Below are 22,316 nucleotides of genomic sequence, written 5' to 3' on the forward strand. Positions count from 1 at the left end.
CACTGCTGAAGTGGACAGGCACAGTAGACAGTGGCCTGCAGAAATACGCATGTGGCAAAGCGTATTTCACACATTAGCCAATAGTCTTTGGACTGCTATGTTTTGTTCATAAGGAAGAACTGTTAAGAGGAAGCATTGCTTCAAAACTGTGCTTGGTTACAGAAAATCATTTAAGGAAAAACTGATTGTTATTTTATTTTTTTAGATCTTAAGAAAAGCCATTTATTGTTCTAATGATTGCAGGTATACTGAGACAAAAATCAGTCATCCTTTATAATCTTATGTCTAAAGCACAGGTTTTTCTTTATTTGTCTGGTTTTCCTCCCAACCATGGAGATTTTATGATCTGGTAGGATTGAAACTCCTATTTTAAATTGCTTTAAGTTTTTTGAAATTATTTTACAATTATTTCACTTACAAAAAAATCGCAAAACTAGTACAAAGCATTTCTGTGTTGATAGTTTGATGAGGAGCAAAAATTTGGTTGATCTTAAAATGTCTTCCCACAGACTATTTATTATGTTGCAAGTGAGGAAGAAGAAACAACCAGAAATTATTCAGTGGAAAAATCGGGCAACACTTTGACCTCACTGGTGATCCTGTAAATAAATGACAGAGGCACAGAGAATCAGACTCACCATCAGCTGGGCCATATTCTGGCTGAAGCATAACTGTAATGAATCATAAAGAAACATTAAATAGGGGCACCTGGGTGGCTCAGTCGGTTAAGTGTCTGACTCTTGATTTTGGCTCAGGTCATGATCTCACAGTTCATGGGTTCGAGCCCTATGTCAGGTTCCATACTTGATAGTGTGGAGCCTGCTTGGGATTCTCTGTCTCCTTCTCTCTCTCTGCCCCTCCTCTGAGCATGCTCCCTCTCTCTCTTCTCAAAATAAATAAATAAACGTAAAAAAAAAAAAAAAAAAAGAAACTTTAAATAGACAAAAAATGAATGTTTTACTAAAAACACAAGAATGTGTGGCACTGTATTCCTCAGAACTGCCAGTGTAATAAAAGACAAAGACTATGGAAAAGTTCTAGATTAAAGGGGTCTGAGGAGACATGAATTAAATGCAATACCTGTGCCTAGACTCTGTCTAACGCTGTAGGGAAAATGCTATAACAGGTGTTCTGACAGAACTGGAACTTTAAAAAACTAGATAGGACAAAAGTGGATTATAGATAAACATATGTAACCATATCAATTTATAAAGTTGATAACGTCCCTATTCTTACGAATCACACACTGAATATCTAGAGGTAAAGGACCATGATGTATATCCTTAAAGGATTCAGGGAAAACATCAGGGATAGATAAAGACAGATAGACAGGGATAGAAGATGGCAAATGATGAAAAAGATGGGTAAACAGTTAACATAATCAAATCTGTGTAAAGTGGTCATATGGGTGCTTTTTGTACTGGTTTTTGCACCTTTTTGTGAATTTGAAATTATTTCCAAATAATACATCTTAAAAATTCTTAGTGTTCTTCATCCAGATTCCTCAAATGTTAACAAATTTTAAGTTGTAGTACACTTTAATGATAGCCAGGTGGGGACAAGGAGAATGTGAATAACCTTTTTGGATACATTGGTTAAAGCTTTTCAGCCTTGTGGTTCATGATACTGATCCTTTGAGCTCTGTGTTATTCCTTGACAGAGGATCAGTAGGCAAATACAGCGTTGGGCCAGATCCCATGTGCTGTGGGCGCAGAGGCAAGGAGGTTTGAGCTAGTTCCAGGAGAGAGTGGGTCATTTGCAGGAGTCCTAAACATGTCTTTTGCCAGTTCTGAACTCTGGCTACTTGGCTCGGCATCTGTGGACTGACCCCAAGGTTATTCGGAACATTTTGAGTCATTTGGCTACTGAAGTAGCTGACTGTGGGACTCTTTTCTTGGAGACAGTTACAGTCCTACAGATAAAACTTTCTCATCTGAAATTGTGAAAAACTTTGGAGAGTTTAACATTTGTATCTAGTCTGTATTTCAGTGTCTCTGAACGGAGAGGATTTATGTAACTGTATTTCCTAAATGTAAGAAGTTCTAAAGTTTTTCAGATTAACTTGGAAGTTGAGTGTATTTTCCATGTAGTACTGATGACAACCTTTTCCCTTGCAGGCCTTTTGATTTGAACACAGAAAGAGTGACACCTTGTGGTAATTGGGTTAATGGCTAGAAAAATGTTAGCTGATAAGGATTCCTGGAATGAAAAATGATTGACAAAATAAAAATTATATAAACTTTATGTGGATTTTTATTATGAAGTGGCTGAAAATCCTGAATAAATTTTTTTTAGCTTGGTATCTTCTCCCCCCAATTTTTTTAAAATGAAAATTTCAAATATACATAAATACTGCAAACATGGTAGAGATAGCACCCACTGCCTAGATTTGACAGTCGTTAATGTTTTATAATATTCTCCTTCCATGTGTGTATCTGTATATGTGTGTGTTTGAGTAGTAAGTTGTAGTAAGTTGTAGACTCCATGAGACACTTAGTATTTTGGTGTCATGCAACTCCTGTTTTCCTTATAATCATATCTACTAAATTTGGCATAATTCCTTAGTATCCATCTAATAGCTCACATTCAGATTTTCTCACCTGTCCTCAAATGACTTTTAACAGTTTTCTTAGGAACCAGGATCCTGTATTCTGATAGGAGTTAATTTATTTCTTAGTGAATTCTAGCACTTGGTATTGATGCTAAGTCATCACTTGGTATAGGGCACTTGATAACAAGGAACGCTGTTAATTGAGAAATTGAGATTTTCTTTTTAAGATTTTGTTTTTAATCTCTACACTCAAAATGAGGCTTGAATTTACAACCCCTAGATCAAGAGTCGTATGCCCCACCAACTGAGCCAGCCCAGGTCCCTGAGAAATTGAGCTTTTCATTTGTGGAATATTTTAGCAACCATTACCATACTCAGTTTTAGAACTTTTTCATCACCCTAAAAAGAAACTGTACCCATTAGTAGTCACATCGACCCCCAAATGATCCTGACTTTGGAATTAGTGGCGAGGATTTTAAAGCAGCTGTTGTAACTGCACTCAGGGTGTTGAGGAAAATCTGCCAGTAATGAATGAACAAATTGCAAATCTCAGGAGAGAAATAAAAACTGTTTAAAAAGAACCTAATATGTATTATAGAACTGAGAAATTTAACAGCTAATTTAAAAAGTTTACTAAATCATTAAAATAGTTTTTAAGTTTATTTATTTTGAGAGACACAGAGACAGTGCAAGTAGAGAAGGAGAGAGGGAGGGAGAGAGAATCCCAAGCAGGCTCTGTGCTGCCAGCGTAGAGCCCAACACAAGTCTCGAACTCACGAAATCATGACTTGTGCCAGATCATGACCTGAGTCATGTGTGTCAGATCATGACCTGAGCTGAAACCAAGAGTCAGATGCCTAACTTACTGAACCATCTAGGCAGCCCACTAAATCATTTAAACAGCAAATTAAAAACATAGAAGAGCCAGTGAACTTGAAGATCAGTCAGTAGTCACTATCCAATCTGCAGGACAGAGAAAAAAAAAGATTGAAAAAAAGGAGTACAGCATCAGTGAGTATGGGACAGTATCATAGGGCATAACATGTAGTTGGAGTCCCAGATGGCTTTCCAGATAACATCAGTGCCATACTGATTAGATTTGGCCTGCAGTACCTTTTAGTACTATTTGGATTTAGCATCCAGATTAGAAAGATCTGATATAAAATTCACTCAGTAAATAAATACTGTTAAGACTTCTGATTCAAGATGATGGCCTGAGGCCACACATATACTTCCTCTCCCTCCCAAAATCCTAGTAACATGGTCCTGCCATGTAATACAAAAATTACAATGAATCTGTGGGTGCCTGGGTGGCTCAGTCGGTTGAGCATCTGACTTCAGCTCAGGTCATGATCTCGTGGTTCTCAAGTTCAAGCCCTGTGTCAGGCTCTGTGCTGCCAGCTCGGAGCCTGGAGCCTGCTTCAGATTCTGTTTCTCTTTGTCCCTCCCCTGCTTGTGTCTGTCTCTCTCTCTTTCTCAATAATAAAAACATTTTTTAAAAAGTAAAAAAAGTTTACAATGAAACTAAACCAAAGATAGAAAATAGGTGAGGGGTCTCATCAGTAGATCAACAATTTTGACTAACTTCTGGAATATATAAAGCAGATAGAATTGGAGTTATGGAGAAATCAAACAGAACAGAAAAAAAAAAAAAAAACAACAAACCTACAGTCCAGGAGAACACTGAAACTCTGAGTATTGATGTTCCTAGCCAAACTTTGGGGGTGGGGTACTAAAACCTCTTCCTCAGGGGTCATGGGTCTGGGACGAGCAGCAATTTCAGGCTGTGGTATAAAAGATTGTCAGCATTTGTACCACCCTCTCCATTGTAGAGTGCTGGCTGTGGTGTTTGCCCCAGGCTCAAATTTATTTATTTATTTATTTATTTATTTATTTATTCATTCATTCATTCATTCATTCATTCATTTATTTATTTATTTATTTATTTCGAGAGAGAGCTTGAGTTGGGAAGGGCAAAGGGAGAGAGAATCTTAAGCAGGCTCCACGCTTAGCACGGAGCCTGACGCATGGCTCGATCCCACAACCCTGGAATCATGACCTGAGCCGAAGTCATGTTTCACATGCTCAACTGATTGAGCCACCTAGGCGCTCCTCGAATTCTTTTTCTAAATAAGGTGGGGAACATGGTGCCAGGGGCTCCTGCCATAACTTCGGTATCAGAAAGAGAAGTAAAGCCCTGCCTGAAGTAACAGCAGGCTGCCATGTTGTCTTGAAATGAAGACCACACATAGGGAGAGGCAGTTTGGCCCAGCAGTGAAATGGGGACACACACACACACACACACACACACCTGTTTCCTTGGTTGAAGCCACCCGCTTCTGCCTCCAGAAGAGGGCCCCCTGTAGGCATATATCATCAGTGGAGCCTTAATCCAGTCATTGTGTTGAGGGGAGAGGCCTACAGTTAGAACAGTGACTTCTACAATTATTGAGAGACGTGTGGAAGTCACTGATATTAATTATCCTTGTCCTTTGTAAGAAAGGCCAACCAGGACTTACTGGACATTTAGTTTCTTAAAAGAGAAACAGCAGAAAGAAGCAACTCAACTGAGCCTGAATCAATTAAGTTAATGACTTCACTGCTAGTCCAGCAAACCAAAGCTGAGTGGTGTTGAGGGTAGTGGCATGAACGAGATCTCAGGTATGGCTCAAGTGATGTGCCCATCAGTTACAGTGACTTTTTTGACCACTTTGTATTTGTGTAGTAATGCTTGCTGTGTGCTTGCATTTATGTATAGCTCCTTTCCTGCCCTCTGTAGTTCCTGAGATTGGGGGCTAGGGCCTGACATCTAGCAACACAGGTTTTGCGCTTTTACATGGAACACTATTGACTATGGTGAGTAAACATGGCTTGAGATTAGAGAAGTAGCAGAAGTAAATGGAGGAGAGTTGTATAATTCTTGATGGGAAAGCTTTTTTCAACACTAGTGGGAAGCCATAAAGGAAAGTTTCCTATTTGACTATGTATTACTGGAATTTTCAGTTCAGCAAAATAAAAGTACCACAAATAAAGGACTTTGAGAGAAATATTTGTAGCACATATATATAAGGAGAGTCTTATATGTATCAATATATATATATTGACATATATCAATGACATTAGGATAATCCATTAGCCAAAAAGAGTGTATGAATAGGTAAGGCAGAAAAGGTGCGAAAAGATGCTTGACTTCACTAATAAACTCTAAAACAAGATGCCAGTTTTCACTTGGCAGGTGTGAAAAGTGAAAAAAGTTGATAGTGTGTAGGAGAGGAGAAAAGGGACCTCTTGTGTATTGTCGGAAGGAGTATAGATTGCTGCAGCCTTTTCAGGGTATTGATCAGAATTTAAAGTACAACAGTACTTTAGCAACAATGTTTAGAAACATTCTTACTAGTTTGCAGATATAAGCTTAGATATGTATGTTGCAGAATTACTGGTTACCACAAAAACTTGGAAGTTGAGATCTAGTTAATAACCTGTGAGCACAGTGCATCCCCACTGGCTGCCGTTTCATCAGTGAGGATAAATTAGACAGGTCTATGTGTACAGCCATAGATGGAATAAAGCAGATAATGGGACAGTAGAATATGAGCTGTGTGTGTTATTTCTGTAATTAAAAAACATACAAGTTTTAAATACAGCATTACATTGAAATGGTGACCAGGCATGATGATTTCCTTAAGAAATACTGATACACTGTATTCTATACAATAAATTTTATAACTTGGTGACTTCTCAAAAAAATTTTCTGCATTCTTGAGCTGGATCCTTCTAACGGATTGACTTGGATCCTGTCAATAGTTCCGAGTTGTCCTTCATTACTTCTTACAGTTCTAGAAATGTGTCTGCAAGAAATATCTGAACAATTGTGTAAAGATACTCATCGTGTTTATGACAAAAATTGTGGAACCATTCTGTTTGTCAGTAGGAGATTACTAAAACATATGTCCAACTGATGGAATACTAACAGCCATCAGATAGTGCTGTAGATCTGAATTGATTGATAGTTGTCCATTATCTATCTACTGCTAAGTAGAAAGGCTTATGAAGAAGTATAATTAGTATTATCTCACTTTTAAGAAAAAAGTTCACACACGTATGAAGTCTGGAAGGATATATGCCAAATGCAAATAATGAGTAATTTTATTTTTACAACGCTTTTCTGTTTTCCAGACTGTTTATTGTGAGCATGCATTCCCTTTAGAGTCGAAGGGAAAAAGTTGTATCTACTTTTTTGGAGGGAAGGGGTGATAAAAATGAATAAAAATAAAAAAAAATATAGTAGTAAATGGTTTATTTGAAACTCATCTGTGTCCTCTTTCAAAGCATCAGGAATTGTGGTTTGGGGATAAAGGTGTGGCCTGGTGGCTGGATGTACTGCCTGCCTCTCCCCTCTGCCCCTAAGGCATGGTATTTTAACTGGTATTTTACTCTTGTCATTTCTCTCCCTCTAGTAATTGCCCCTGATGTTAGGTGGAGGTGCTTGATAGGATGTAAGGGTCTGATGGTACTGGGATATCAGTATTCTGAGGAGTTTCATGGATTTGGAGGGCAGGAAAGTTTGCTTGTGAACTTTCGTTATTTTCTACCCCCAGGAGTCACAGGTTGAGCCTGTGCCCATGGTAGTTGCCCAGTAACATCAGCATGCGTGATGGGTATATAACTGGAGCCGGAACTTGTTTGTCAGGGGTGAGAGTTCTTGGTGGTGAAAAGATTATGAACCCCATTATTAAATGGGCAGAGCAGTGCCCAGAATTGTTCAGAGCAAAGTTGGTCTAATTACAGTGAGAATAGCAATTTACTTGATTTCTAGAATAAAAATAACATTGTAAAATTGAGTTGTAACTTGTAATTAAAAATGAGATCATAGTAGTACTTCTGTTCTTTGGTAGAATTTAATGTTGCTTTTGAGTCGAAGACAGTAGATGGCAGTGTCCCTCATTGTAGAAGAACTTGGAAGAGGAAGGAAACTGCTTTTACAGGCCCCAGAGTTGAAGACTAACAGTATCCTTTCGTGTAACCATTAATTGGGCCAGATGGCAATTTTGCTAAGATAGTCTTCCAAACAAGAGCATAAGTACACATTCCTCTGTTTCCAAGGAGGAAAAGCCTGTTGTCATTTTTAATACTTTATGTTACAAAGTGAAAATACAGTTGATTCATGAAGTTTAAATCAAATTCCCTAGAGACACTTGTAGTGTACTTCATTCTGCCTAAATATCTCCATTGGCTGCCAGCTTCCTTTCTATTTAAAAGCATTAATAAGACATGACAATAATAAATACATAGTGCTGAGTGTGTAAGAATGTCCTTTTAAGAGAAGTGATTATGTGGCGGGTAAAGAGAGAAGGATAAGAACAAAATAAATGAATGAAATTTGACGTTTTATGATCAGTCTAAGATGGCCAGGTGGCTTCACATGTCACTTGAGAACAAAGACACACCAGATGTTAAATTGAACAGTACTAAGATTTGCTGTCATTTGTCTTGTGTGAATTATATATAAAGATAGGTATATATGTCCTTTGTGACCAGAAGAAAAAGAAAATGGTTTTTAGCAGAGGAGGAGAAATTCACATTTTTTTGTTCGCTTGCCTATTTTAATTATGTTTTGCATTTAAATATAGTGTAAATGAAAAATATAACTCCTAGTGTTTTCAACACTAGAAATATTTCAGTTTCTGTCCTTCTTATCTGTGTCTGATTATATCACCAAGACCTTGAATTTGTCTACATATAGGTAATAGGGAGCTGAGGTCCCATGCTGGTTCCAGAGTTATCCTTGCTTCTGGAGATATGGATCAGGGTATTGGACTCACTCATCGGTGTCCACTTTGCCCTTAACCAAATTGAATAGCCCTTTTGACCCGGTTTCCAGGTTAAATGAGGTCTGAGGCAGCATATACAGAGACAGACTTTTAAAGTTTAATCCTTTTCATTGTAAAAACATCCTCTTTTCTGTCCCTAGGAGGGTAAGGACTATATCTTTTTTCCCTTTCCCTTGTATCTTAAGCATCTAGAAAAAAAGCCTGGCACGAAGTACGTACTTATGAGGTATTTGTTGAATTGATGTAAATTTTGAACAGTTTTTATTTCAAAGGCCCGAAATTGGTTGAAGAATTTTGTGGCGATGAATGGGAGGGAGTTAACTACTGGCTACCAAAATTGGCCAGTTTTTCACCCCATGTTTTACTCATTTATTTTTTTTTTCCAGCTTTAGAAAATTTATCATCATTACATATTTATAATATTACACATATAATTGTTATAAATATTCTAGGCTTTTATGTTGTTACTGAAGTGAATTCATGTCATTTAAAAATATCTGAACACATGGGGCGCCTGGGTGGCGCAGTCGGTTAAGCGTCCGACTTCAGCCAGGTCACGATCTCGCGGTCCGTGAGTTCGAGCCCCGCGTCAGGCTCTGGGCTGATGGCTCAGAGCCTGGAGCCTGTTTCCGATTCTGTGTCTCCCTCTCTCTCTGCCCCTCCCCTGTTCATGCTCTGTCTCTCTCTGTCCCAAAAATAAATAAACGTTGAAAAAAAAAATTAAAAAAAATAAAAATATCTGAACACAAATGTATCAATGCTGAATTAAAGGTATCATGTCACACAGGTTACAACAGAGCAGGCTTCTGATGGAACTGGGAGGGGAAGATAAGCAGTCTAAGAAAAGACATCATCAGCACACCCCTACTTTTGTGTGTTGATTAAAAACTAATAATTTGTGGGGCACCTGGGTGGCTCAGTTGGTTGAATGTCCAACTTTGGCTCTGGTCATGATCTTGTGGGCTTGTGAGTTCAAGCCCCTCATCAGGATTGCTGCTGTCAGCATGGGAACTCACTTCAGATCCTTTGTCCCCCTCTCTTTCTGCTCCTCCCCCACTCTCTGTCCCTGCCTGCGCACACACTTACTCTCAAAAATAAATAAACGTTAAAAAAAAAAAAGGCTAATAATTTGTTGGCTTAAGCAAGTTTTTTTTCTAAGATTTTACACCCAGCATGGGGCTTGAACCTACAACTTTGAGATCAGAAGTCACATACTTTAACTGGCTGAGCCAACCAAGTGCCCCAAGATTGATTAATTGATTGATAGATTTTTTTATTCTCTTGGTTGTTTTTTTTTTGAGTTTATTTATTTAGAGAGAGAGCATGCACGAGTGGGGGAGGGGCAGAAAGAGGGAGAGGGAGATAATCCCAAGCAGGCTGTGTGCTGACAATGGGGAACCTGCGTTGGGGCTCGAACCCATGAACTACAAGATCATGACCTGAGCCAAAACCAAGAGTTGGACACTTAACTGACTGAGCCACCCAGACACTCCGAGATTTTTTTTTAAGATTTTAATTTTGAGGGGCGCCTGGGTGGCGCAGTCGGTTAAGCGTCCGACTTCAGCCAGGTCACGATCTCGCGGTCCGGGATTTCGAGCTCCGCGTCAGGCTCTGGGGTGATGGCTCAGAGCCTGGAGCCTGTTTCCGATTCTGTGTCTCCCTCTCTCTCTGCCCCTCCCCCGTTCATGCTCTGTCTCTCTCTGTCCCAAAAATAAATAAATGTTGAAAAAAAAAATTTAAGATTTTAATTTTGAGTAATCTCTACACCCAATGTGGGGCTTGAACCTACAACCCTGAGATCAAGAGTCGCATGCTCTACCGACTGAGCCAGCCAGGTGCCCCTTAAGAAAGATTTTTTTGATTACCTGTGACACTGCATGCAGGTGTTCACTATGCCTAGGTTCCTACTACAAAGTGTAATGAATAGGAGAGAATTTTTACCAAAAACACCAATGTCTATAGTGATGATGTCCCTGATAATAAAGAGTTCAGGGGCGCCTGGGTGGCTCAGTTAATTGAGGATCTGACTCTTGATTTCAGTTCAGATCATGGTTTCCTGAGTCATGGGATCAAGCTCTCCATCGGGCTCTGTGCTGAGCAAGGAGACCTCTTAAGATGCATTCTCTCTCTCTCTCTCTCTCTCTCTCTCTCTCTCTCCCTCCCTCCCTCCCTCCTTCCCTCCCTCCCTCTCTCTCTCTCTCCCTCTCTCCCCCCTCTGCCCCTCTCCTCTGCTTATGCACCCTTTCTCTCTAAAATAAAATAAAAAAATTAAAAAAGAAAGTTCAGTCCTGTTAGTGGAGTATTTTTTAAAACTCCATAGGTTATGATTTTAGTATTGCTTTCTCTTTCTCCTTCCATTAGCTTGCATGTTTCGACATTTATTCCGTTTACAGTTCTACCATGTGCCAGGTGTTGGGACTGTGAAGTTACCACATAGCTTCTGACTTTGAAGTGTTTCCAGTCTAGTGGTCAAGACAGATGTGTAAAGAAATTTAATAGTGTTGGCACTAACAGTCAAACAGTTGGAACACAGAAAGGATAGGATTCTCCTGCAGTGGGGGACAACTGGTAAAGTTAGAGTATTTGTCTCTAGATATCAGTGCCTTTTCTGGTGCTTAAGCCAAGAGAAAGTGCTGAGCTATCAAAGTAACCAACTGTGATAGACTTACTTGGTGGCATTTACCAGTGTGGCACCTCCTAAGACATTTCCTCTTAAGCATGGATTTTTGAGCAGAACCTCCAAATAGAATGTGACTTCCCATACATTTCTCGTTCCAGGGGCACCAGTCTTGACTGTGCCTTCACATTTGCATTCCCACTGTATCTAGAATGGTACTTTGCATATTAGCGGTACTAATTAAATGTTTACAGTGAATGTGGAATTATATGAAGAAAATTTATATTATGCAAGAACTATTTGAGGAGTATTAATTTACTCTATGAATATACCACTTATTTTATAAAACGACTTTCCATAGAATTCATGTAAATAGCAGCTCTCCAGGGTATTATATAGATAATTAATGAAATCTGTAAACATTTTTCTAATTCACCACTTTCTTAGAATTTCTTCCAGTGTGTAAAGTAAGTTATGCTTTCATAAAGAGTTTATTTAATAACCCTTTTGATTAAAAATTCACACTTTATTTAAAAAAAATTTTTTTTTCAACGTTTATTTATTTTTGGGACAGAGAGAGACAGAGCATGAACGGGGGAGGGGCAGAGAGAGAGGGAAACACAGAATCGGAAACAGGCTCCAGGCTCTGAGCCATCAGCCCAGAGCCCCACGCGGGGCTCGAACTCCCGGACCGCGAGATCGTGACCTGGCTGAAGTCGGACGCTTAACTGACTGCGCCACCCAGGCGCCCCAAAATTCACACTTTAATAGTAGTCAGTGTTATTTTGATTGGTTATGAGCCAACAATGTGCGTGTTTCTAACAATTGATTTTACTTAACTTTTTGTTTCAGAATTTAGACACTGAGGAAGGAAGCAATCCAGAAATTGTGATTTAAATTTGGTATTTTCCATAGAAAGTAATATTGGTTAATACTTGGATTGAACATTCTTTTTTTCTTTTAAAGTTTTGTATTAAAAATAAAGTCTTTGGGCAGGATGACTTTTTTTTAATGTTATATTTAAATTCCTCCTCCCTTTATATTATTCCTTTTGAACACAGCTTAAAGAATAAATATTTAAACTTCTGTGCTCTTTTCAGATACGGTTAAAAAACTCCAGGACCAAAAACATGACATGGAAAGAGAAATCAAGACACTCCACAGGAGACTTCGGGTAGGATAAATCTTCATGTATTATCTCATTAGAAAACCTAGGTTTCTGAAAGTTGAGTGCCATGTAGCCTGTGACTGTGTTAGCATTCATCTTAAGCTTCAGATACGGTTAAAATACTGATCCCACTGGGCTTTGGGCAGAAAGTAAATGGCATCATTTCAAGTTGGGATCAGTGCTAGATTCTGGATAGAAGAATCTACTAGTAATTTATGAGTGGTAATTTTTAAAAGATGGATTTAGAAAGCAAGTGTTATATTTTGGAAAGAAAGTTTATAAGCTCTTGATTAGAAAGTGTCCCAAGCCAAGCTGTTTCCATTTGGGTTTTCTGTCTTCTGTGGATTTGATCAGCTTGCCAATAGCAGTGCCACTCTGATGCAGATTGGGGAAGCTCATCTCATAGTTTGGGTCCTGCCTCAGTTACTTAGGCTATATTCATGGTGTCAGAAAATTGCTTTGGGGTGATGGATGCTGGGCCTGGAAGTGGACAGCTGTGGCTCTGGTGGAGGAGACGCCCTGGGGCGGGGGGGGGGGGGCCGGGTTGCCCACCCAGCCACACCCGCATCCTCCATGACTGTGGGAAGCAGCAGATCATACAGTTCCTTAGCTCCTCTTTTTGTATGATTTTGTCTGCCTAGTTTGAGTTTTGTGTTTTTCTTCTGGCTTCCTCTTCCTTTTCCTTTACTTTTGATTTTTTTTTTCCTGTTTTTGATGTCAGGATATTTATAGTTTTTCATGTAAAATCTTTCAGTATGGTTCACACACCATTTATCTACCTTCTTCAGCTTTTCAGAGGTAAAATGCTATATAAATTTTAAATAATGTGTTTATTTTCATAAGACTTAGAAACTTGCATAAGGAAGGGAGGCTTGACATTATTGTCATTCATACTGATTGAGCACTCGTGCTTGATGCCTTAGCAGACAGATCAACTAGAAAACCTTTTCCTCATTAAGAATAAGTTTACTACTATTAATTGTATTACCCGTTGCCTGTTAGAAATGGTAATAGCAATTCTCTGGGATTTAAAAGAAATTAATCATCATTTAGGACAGTGCATTACAGTCTGAATCATAAATACATTTTATTGTTTTTATAAGTTTTTATTACTTTCTTTTGGAAATAAAAATTTAGTTTTTTAATGTAGGAAGAATCTGCAGAATGGCGGCAGTTTCAAGCTGATCTCCAGACTGCTGTGGTCATTGCAAATGACATTAAATCTGAAGCCCAAGAGGAGATTGGTGATCTGAAGCGCCGGTTACATGAGGCTCAAGAAAAAAATGAGAAACTCACAAAAGAATTGGAGGAAATAAAGTCACGCAAGTATGTTTTAAGAAGCCAATTGTGCGCTTATGTTTTAATAGAGAACACTTAAATCCCAATTTTGTGATGTGGTATTACGGAAAGAATGTGGGGGTTGACACTAGTGTGACTGAGTATGGATGCTAGTGGGAGTTACTCAGCTTTCCTGGCCTCGTTTTATGACACCTGTAAAATAGCACAGCCTATATGGATCTTTCAGAGCTGTTGGCAGTGTCTGTAATCAATAACTCTGAAGGGGCCAGAATGGTACCTTATGGTCTCTCCTTTCCTGTATCCACACACTCCAGTACTGTTACTTTTCTTTAGATTAATAGCCTCTGATTAAGGATGTATACTCTGGAGGCAGACAGGCTTGGCTTCTGTCCAGTTCTGCCTCTTACTGGCTGTGTGTTCTTGGTCAGGCCACTTAACTTCCCCAAGCCTCAGTTTGCTCATCTTTAAAATGGAGACAGTACTGCCTGCTTTACAGTATTGCTGTAAGGTTTAAAGGAGATCTGTCTATACAGTGCTCAGGGCAATGATGAGTATACTTTAATATTGTTAGAGATCCAAATAAAGAATGCAAAGTGAGTTTCTCTCCATCACTCAGCTTGAGGAGTTTTCACTTGTTGTAATGTTTATAACCATCTGGATCTCTATAGTAGTGTTTTTTCCCACCTAACATAGAGGTCATTGGAAATCCATGTTAAGTATTAGATGAGATGACATTTGTGATATGCTCTGAGTTCCTCAGTGAAACTCCATCTAATGAGTGGAGGAGGGGGGCAGTAGTTTTTATGTTTGAGGATATTACTAAGATTTTGATAATGGCTGGCTGAATCAGTAGAGCATGTGATTCTTGATCTCAGGGTCGTGAGTTTGAACCCTACTTTGAGCATAGAGTTTACTGAAAGAAAAAAAAAAGAATTTGATTATGCATTACTTAAGTAGATAGAGGAAAAAATATAGAAAAATATTTAACAGGATATCATTGAAAAGCTATCTTGTCTTATTGTTGCCTAGCTCTAGTGTATGACCCAGAGAAAAGTATTACTAAACCATTTTTCTTTGGCTTCCTTAAGCAGAACATAGAATGAGGTGGAAGAGTATTGTTTCTCTATTGGTGTAAAACTCCTATTACTTTACCTTCTTTCTGTATACTATTAAATGAATGGTGTATCAGAAATGTTTCATTCTAAAGCTATCCCGAGTAACTGAAATTCTGTTCTTATAGAATCATTCCATTGCGTCCTAAAGATGTCTTTGATGTAATAATTTTACTAACTTTTGGTCCTTGAGTATATTCTTTGTAACATTCCATGTGATGAATGGGAAGTATACATAAAGCACTTGGCATTCTGTCTGCTATATACCCAAGTACAAGATTGTCTCCAGGAAAGCTTTCTGTGATTGTTTTGAGTTTTTTTCTGACTGGCAAACTATGGGTATTCCGATTTGGTGGATATTTCTTGAAGACGAATTAAGAGAGATTGTCCATGTCATTTCAAGGAAAACAGCTGGTCATATTTGTTGCCAGTGCTAAAATGTGGGCTTTCAAGTGAATGTTAGGATTTGGGGAAACTTGTATCCACCGTCGCAAGCTTGGCAGCTTCCCATATTTAAAGAGTTTCCTGATGAGATCACTGGGGATATAAACAAATGTGACTTTTAAAAAATAAATCCTGTGATGACAGATGTCAACATTTGGAAAATTCAGGTAACTCAGTGAACACTGAGTATGACCAATGCATGATCTTACACAGTCACATATGGGTAAAAATCTATTTAAAATGTCAGGTAGACTAGGAGATTTTTATTTTTTTAAATTTTTATTTATATTTATTATTTTTCAATTTACATCCAAGTTAGTTAAAATATAGTGCAATAATGATTTCAGGAGTAGAATCCAGGGATTCATCCCCTACATATAACATCCAGTGCTCATCGCAACAAGTATCCTCCTTAAAGCCCCTTGCCCATTTAGTCCATCCCACCACCCACAACCCCCCAGCAACCCTCAGTTTGTTCTCTATATTTAAGAGTCTTTTATGTTTTGTCCCCCCTCCCTGTTTTTATATTATTTTTGCTTCCCTTCCCTTATGTTCATCTGTTTTGTATCTTAAATTCCACATATGAGTGAAGTCATACGGTATTTGTCTTTCTCTGACTAGCAAATTTCTCTTAGCATGATACACTCTAGTTCCATCCACATTGTTGCAAATAGCAAGATTTCATTCTTTTTGATCGCCAAGTAATACTCCATGTATGTATGTATGTATGTATGTATGTATATACGTGTGTGTATATATATACACATGTATATATATGTTGTGTATACACACACACACACACACACACACACACACATATATCCATTGTTTATCCATTCATCTGTCAATGGACATTTGGGCTTTTTCCATACTTTGGCTGTTGTCGATAGTGCTGCTATAAACATTGGGGTGCACCTGTGTCCTTTGGATAAATACCTAGTAGTACAATTGCTGGGTCATAGGGTAGTTCTATTTTTAATTTTTTGAGGAACCTTCATACTGTTTTCCAGAGTGGCTGCACCAGTTTGCATTCCCACCAGCAATGCAAAAGGTTCCTCTTTCTCCACATTAGGCTAGGAGATTTTTAATGGACAGAATAGGAAAAGTTTATTCACATGGTTTCAAATTGCACATTGCACCTAACTTTTAAGTAGCCACCACTTACTACATTTTGGTATAGTATCAAGGAAAAAGTCTCAGTTGTCTAAAAAGCCACAGTTATCTATTTTAATATCATTAAAACAATCTTTTCCAGCTACTACTATCTGTGAGGCTTGTTCTTTTTTATTTTGCAATAGACTGAATAGAGAAGAAATGAGAATCTAGCAGTCTTCTATTTTGTTTTAAGTTTATTTTTTGAGAGAGAGAACATGTGCGTAAGCAGGTGGGGAAGGGCAGAGATGGGGAAGGAGAGAATCCCAGCAGGCTCCACACTGTCAGCACGGCACCCAGCACAGGGCTCAATCCCATGACTGTGAGACTGAGACCATGACCTGAGCCAAAATCAAGAGTTGGATGTTTAACTCACTGAGCCACCCAGGTGCCCCTAGCAGGTGCCCCTAGCAGTCTTCCATTAAGTCAGCTATCAAAGAGATATGGAGAAGTATAAAAACACTGCTGTTCTTCTTCCTTTTCCTTTTTTTTTTTTTTTTTTTGGTTTTAGAAAAGAGTTGTTTTTCATAAAAATATGTCATATTGATAAGTCCTGGGCTTATTTTTATTTTTAGTTCATTAAATATTTTAAATATGTCTTAGTTTAAATTTCCATTACGATAAATGTCAATAGATATAAGCCACATAAAGAAAAGCTCTTTGGGATCCTCAGCAATTTTTAAGAGTGAAAAGGGTCTCCAAGACCAAAAAGTTTGATAATCACTGTTACAGATTCTTTGTTAAACCTTCTGAGCATGAGACCCTGTGGTACATCTGGAGGAAAAAAACTGTCAGAAGAGCCAAGTGGCTACCAAAATTTCCTAAGGTCTGACTTTGTTTTTGTCCACCTATAATCTTACTTGATAGTTTTATGACATGCACAAACTCTGCAACTGAATCTCATTACAGATGAAAACTTTTGTCAGCTCAGTGAATTAGAGCTGGCCAGAAATAAAGTGTAATTGATTTTTTTCAGTGACTCATGATCCATCACACTGAGCATCTCAGAGACTCATGTTACTAATATGGGCCCAGGCTTTTTTTTTTTTTTCCTTTGTAGAAATCTATTTGGAGACTGTAGCAGATTTTGTTTGTTTTAAAGAATATGAGCTTTGATTTCATTTCTTTGTATTTCCATGTCTATGCATGGCATATTAGATCCTGCTAGTACAGATAATCCATGTGTACTGGTGAATTCCCAGACTCTTCAAAGCAGGACATAACCTTGAAATCCCCAGTTCTGAGTCAAGATATTTGGCCAGTCCACTTCCCATTTTAGTGCTAATTGATTACTGATGTCCTCACCTTACACTTACTCAGATGAAAATGGATTCTGATGGTTACTTAACCTATTTAGTATAACCTGATATAAAAATTTTAATATCATTTCCTGGAATTTACCAAGCAAATGAGAATATTAGACTAGGTAATTTACTCAGCTCTATTGATAATGTCTTTTTAAAAACTGATACTTTTTAGTGCTTTTCAGAAGGGAGGGGAAAATGTGTATTTGCTAGTATATGTGTAAAAACTCCCTGATTTCAATATTGTTTTCAGGCAAGAGGAAGAGCGAGGCCGGGTGTACAACTACATGAATGCTGTTGAGAGAGATTTGGCAGCCTTAAGGCAAGGGATGGGACTGAGTAGAAGGTCCTCAACTTCCTCTGAGCCAACCCCAACGGTAAAAACCCTCATCAAATCCTTCGACAGTGCATCGCAAGGTAATTTCTTATACCCTATGCCATGGGCAGGCAGTCATTATTCACTTACCATCAATTCTCTGGCCTGGTTTGATTTTCTTTACCATCCTACTCTCTAAGCCTCATCAAATTTCATGTAGTATTAATGAGTTAGTCTTACAGTCAGGTGACTTTAGCAGGAGACTTAGGGTCTGTTCGACTTCAGACATCTTGGTCTCAGACCTGGTCTTAAGATAGTCTTGGGATTTTGAGTGTCTTCTCTGTGCCTAAAATCTTCCGGATGTATGAATTCAGCTCTTTCCCTTCCTCTAAATTCCTATAAGTCTATAAATCCAAAGGCCTGCTTGACATTGACACTCAGGTATCTCCTACACATCTTCTGTCCAAAACCACACTCTTGTCCTTGAGCTTCAGTCTTTCCCCTTGTAAGTGGCAGCACTGTTCTACCCAGTTAATTAAGCCAGAAATCCTCCTTCCTTAAATCCTTTTTCTTTCTCACCTCCATATGTCGGTCTAGCCTCTAGCAGACACATCTTTGTTCTGTCTACTTCTCTCCATCTCTAGCAGCACAATCAACTGCTAGTACCAACCACCATATCTTCTAATTTCAGTTCTCTCCATTTCATTTCATGACAAAAAGATCTTTTTTTTTGCTTAAACTCCTTTAGCTGCTTTATTATAGTTAGAATGAAATACAGATCCCCAGATGCCTACGTGGTCTGACCCTGCCTTCCTCTTGCCTCAGTTGGATCACTCTTCCCCTGCTCTCTATACTCCTGCCTCACTGGACTTCAGTCCAGAAATAAGTCAGGCTCCATGTCACATGGGCTCTTCTGTACCCAGAAGCTCATTCTTCCTACCTTCAGATGCCTGCCTCCTTTTCATCTCTCTAATCCTCAGCTCTGGGAAAGGGAAAAAGATGTAGTTTTTATGTTTGCTTATTTATTTTGAAAGAGAGAGTGAGCACAAGCAGGGGAAGGGGCAGAGGGAGGAGAGAGAAAGAAAATCCCAAGCAGGCTCTGCACTGTCAGCCTTAGCCTGACGCAGAGCTCCATCTCACAAACCATGAGAGCATGACCTGAGCTGAAATGAAGAGTTGGATGCTTAACTGACTGAGTCACCCACGCACCCCAGGGATGTAGTTTTTAAAAACAACTAAATGGGGGACACCTGGCCAGCTTAGTCAGTAGAGCATGTGACTCTTGATCTCAGGATTGTGAGTTTGAGCGCCACGTTGAGTGTGGAGATTACTTAAAATCTTAGGGCTTCTGGGTGGCTTAGTCAGTTAAGTGTCCAACTCCTGATATCTGCTCAGGTTGTGATTTTGAGGAGGTGAGATTGAGCCCCATGTCAGGCTCTGTGCTGAGCATGGAACCTGCCTGGGATTCTCTCTCTCCCTCTTTCTGCCCCTTTCCCACTCACTCACATGTGCTTGTGCTCTCTCTTTCTCTTTCTCTCTCTCTCTCTCTCTCTCTGTCTCTCTCAAAATAAGTAGACATTTAGGGGCGCCTGGGTGGTGCAGTCGGTTAAGCGTCCGACTTCAGCCAGGTCACGATCTCGCGGTCCGTGAGTTCGAGCCCCGCGTCGGGCTCTGGGCTGATGGCTCGGAGCCTGGAGCCTGTTTCCGATTCTGTGTCTCCCTCTCTCTCTGCCCCTCCCCCGTTCATGCTCTGTCTCTCTCTGTCCCAAAAATAAATAAACGTTGAAAAAAAAAAAAATAAGTAGACATTTAAAAAATAAGTAAAATCTCAAAAAAAACCCAACTAAATATAATGTGTCATAAAATTTATATTTTCTTCTAAAAATTCTTTAAACTTCATGATAGGCTTTATTCTAATTCACTCTAATAATAGAGTTTCTATAATCTATGTTCTATGACTATACACAAATCAGTTTTCTTTGACTTAAAATCAGAGCAAAAGTCACTTGTATACTCACACACACTGTTGGTACAGATGTTTTGGAGGACAGTATCTTCCAATTTAAAATGCCATATTCAGAGACCCTGAAGTTCTCATACATGATACTGGAACAAGTTTATAAAGATACATAGATACAGCTATACACACAAAGTTTTCAATGTAGCGTTGTTTGAAAAAATGGAAAACCTGAAAATTGCTTATGTGCCCATTTAAAGGATTAAGTCAGTTATGACCCATTAGTACAATAGAATACTGTGCATTTTTTAATAAGGATGAGGTCAATCTCGAAGTACTGATGTTAAAATGTGCCTGCAATACTTTATAGTAAGTTGCAGACTAGTATTGTATAGCGTGATTTTGTTTTTTAAATACATAGATTTTTGCACTAAAAGTGCAGAAAGATGCACTTGGAACTCTTGTTAGTGGCTACCTCTGGGTAATATGATGGACTAAGATGAAAGAAAGACTTATAAAAATCTATTCTTCTAAAATGAAATAATAACGGAATGTCTACACTAAAAGTCATGCAGTTATTCAAAATATTGATGAAACGAGCTCTAATGCAAAAAGATGATAAATCTGCTTCTATACTGATCTTTTTGAAAAAACAATATTAAAGGGGCAGGAGCCTGGGTGGCTCAGTCGGTTGAGCGTCTGACTTCGGCTCAGGTCATGATCTCGCAGTTCGTGAGTTCAAGCCCCGCGTTGGGCTCTGTGTTGACAGCTCAGAGCCTGGAGCCTGTTTCAGAATCTGTGTCTCCCTCTTTCTCTCTGCCCTCCCCCACCCCTCTCTCTCTCTCTCAAAAATAAATAAACATTAAAAAAAAAAAAAAAGAAAAAGCAATGTTATAATAAAATATATCTAAGTGACTCAGCAGTTCCACTGCTTAATTATATGTGCAAAACAAGTTAACATAAGTATTCAGATAGTTGTACACAAGTGTTCATGGCAGCACTTTTCACAACAGCCAAAATGTAGAAACAACCCAAATGTCCATTAATCGATCAGTGGATGAACAGAATATGGTGTGTCCATCTGATGGAATATTATTCAGCTATAAGGAGGAATAAAAGAAGTACTGATACATACTACCATGTGGAAAACATGCTAAGTGAAAGCAGCCAGACACAAAAGACTTCAGGTTGTAAGATTCCATTTATAGGAAATAGGCAGAATAGGTAAATCCATAGAGACGGAAAGCAGTTTGGCGGTTGGCAGGGGCTCAGGTAGAGATCAATGGGAAGTGATTGCTTAATAGATACTGAGGTTCCTTTTAGGGTAATAAAGATGTTTTATAACTAGGTAGAAGTGATGATAGTTACACAATCTTGTAAATATACTAAATACCATTGAGCTATACATTTTAAAATTACTTTCTATTATGTGAATTTTATTTCCTTAAAAAAAATGAATCTAAAAATAGCTGTTTAAGGGGCGCCTGGGTGGCTAAGTCGGTTAAGCATCCAACTCTTGATTTTGGCTCAGGTCATGATCTCATTCATGGTTCATGAGATCAAGCCCCCACATCGGGCTCTGAGCTGACAGTGCAGAACCTGCCTGGGATTCATTCTCTCTCTCTCTCTCTCTCTCTCTCTCCTCTCTCTCTCTCTCTCTCTCTCTCAGCATAAATAAACTTAAAAAGAAATAGCAATTTAAATATAAGTGCTTGGCTGCCTTAAAAGGTCCACAGTGATCTACAGTAATCTACTTCTTCATCTTTTCTCACTGTGTGATATGTCTGATTTCATTGGTTTGTCCTGTTTTGTATTTAATTTAACTTCAAATGAATAACGATTTTTATGCACCCTCTACCAGAATCTGTACCAAGCCCAAGTATCTAGAAGTGAGTAAATAATGAATTCTACTTTTGAAGAGTTTAGTTTAGAGAGGGAGACTGACATGCGAGTGAATAATTACACATCATGCATTAAATGCAGACCAGAAAATACTTGTGAAGTGATGAACTCCACAGGAGAACATGAGAAAAGATGAATAGGAGCCCAGCGTTCCTTTGTTTCTTGTTTTTGTTTTCCAGTGTTCCTTCGTTGAATGTGCATCCACTGTGGGTCAGGCTTCTCACCTGATGCCTTTATGGAAATACTCCTCTTGGGTTTTTTGAACTTGAATTTCATTGGCTTATGGAGCTCTTTAACTACAAAAGTTAATTAAATGGCAAAGATGAAATGACTGGCATAACCAGGGTTGAGAATCAATGCAAGGACTCTGAGGAACAGGCAGTCCACCTAGTGTCAGGAGAAGCACCACCTGCTAGGCCCAACTGTGTCTGTGTTGTGGAGGTTAGACGTCAGGACGGTTTCCAGGGGAGCCAGAGCATTGGATAATTTGGGAACCTTTCAGGGGAGACCAGTTATGAAAGTGTCCACTGTACAGTGATACACTCAGTATTTGTTTGTTTTTGTAGTACCAAACCCTGCTGCAGCTGCAATTCCTCGAACGCCTCTGAGTCCAAGTCCTATGAAAACCCCTCCTGCAGCAGCTGTCTCCCCTATGCAGGTAAG

General features: G+C 38.8%; 1 protein-coding gene across 1 annotated transcript in view; it reads left to right on the forward strand.

The window, feature by feature from the left end:
* The window catches only part of SPECC1L (sperm antigen with calponin homology and coiled-coil domains 1 like), a 141,086-nt gene that overhangs the window by 56,907 nt on the left and 61,863 nt on the right, over positions 1-22,316 (forward strand). Inside the window, exons 6-9 of the mRNA XM_030292418.1 lie at positions 12,100-12,173; positions 13,318-13,493; positions 17,732-17,895; positions 22,220-22,311. Coding sequence (XP_030148278.1) covers positions 12,100-12,173; positions 13,318-13,493; positions 17,732-17,895; positions 22,220-22,311 — 506 coding nt within the window. The remainder of the gene's footprint in view (positions 1-12,099; positions 12,174-13,317; positions 13,494-17,731; positions 17,896-22,219; positions 22,312-22,316) is intronic.

Source organism: Lynx canadensis, chromosome D3 (genome assembly GCF_007474595.2).
Source record: "Lynx canadensis isolate LIC74 chromosome D3, mLynCan4.pri.v2, whole genome shotgun sequence".
NCBI classification, from domain to species: Eukaryota; Metazoa; Chordata; class Mammalia; order Carnivora; family Felidae; genus Lynx; species Lynx canadensis.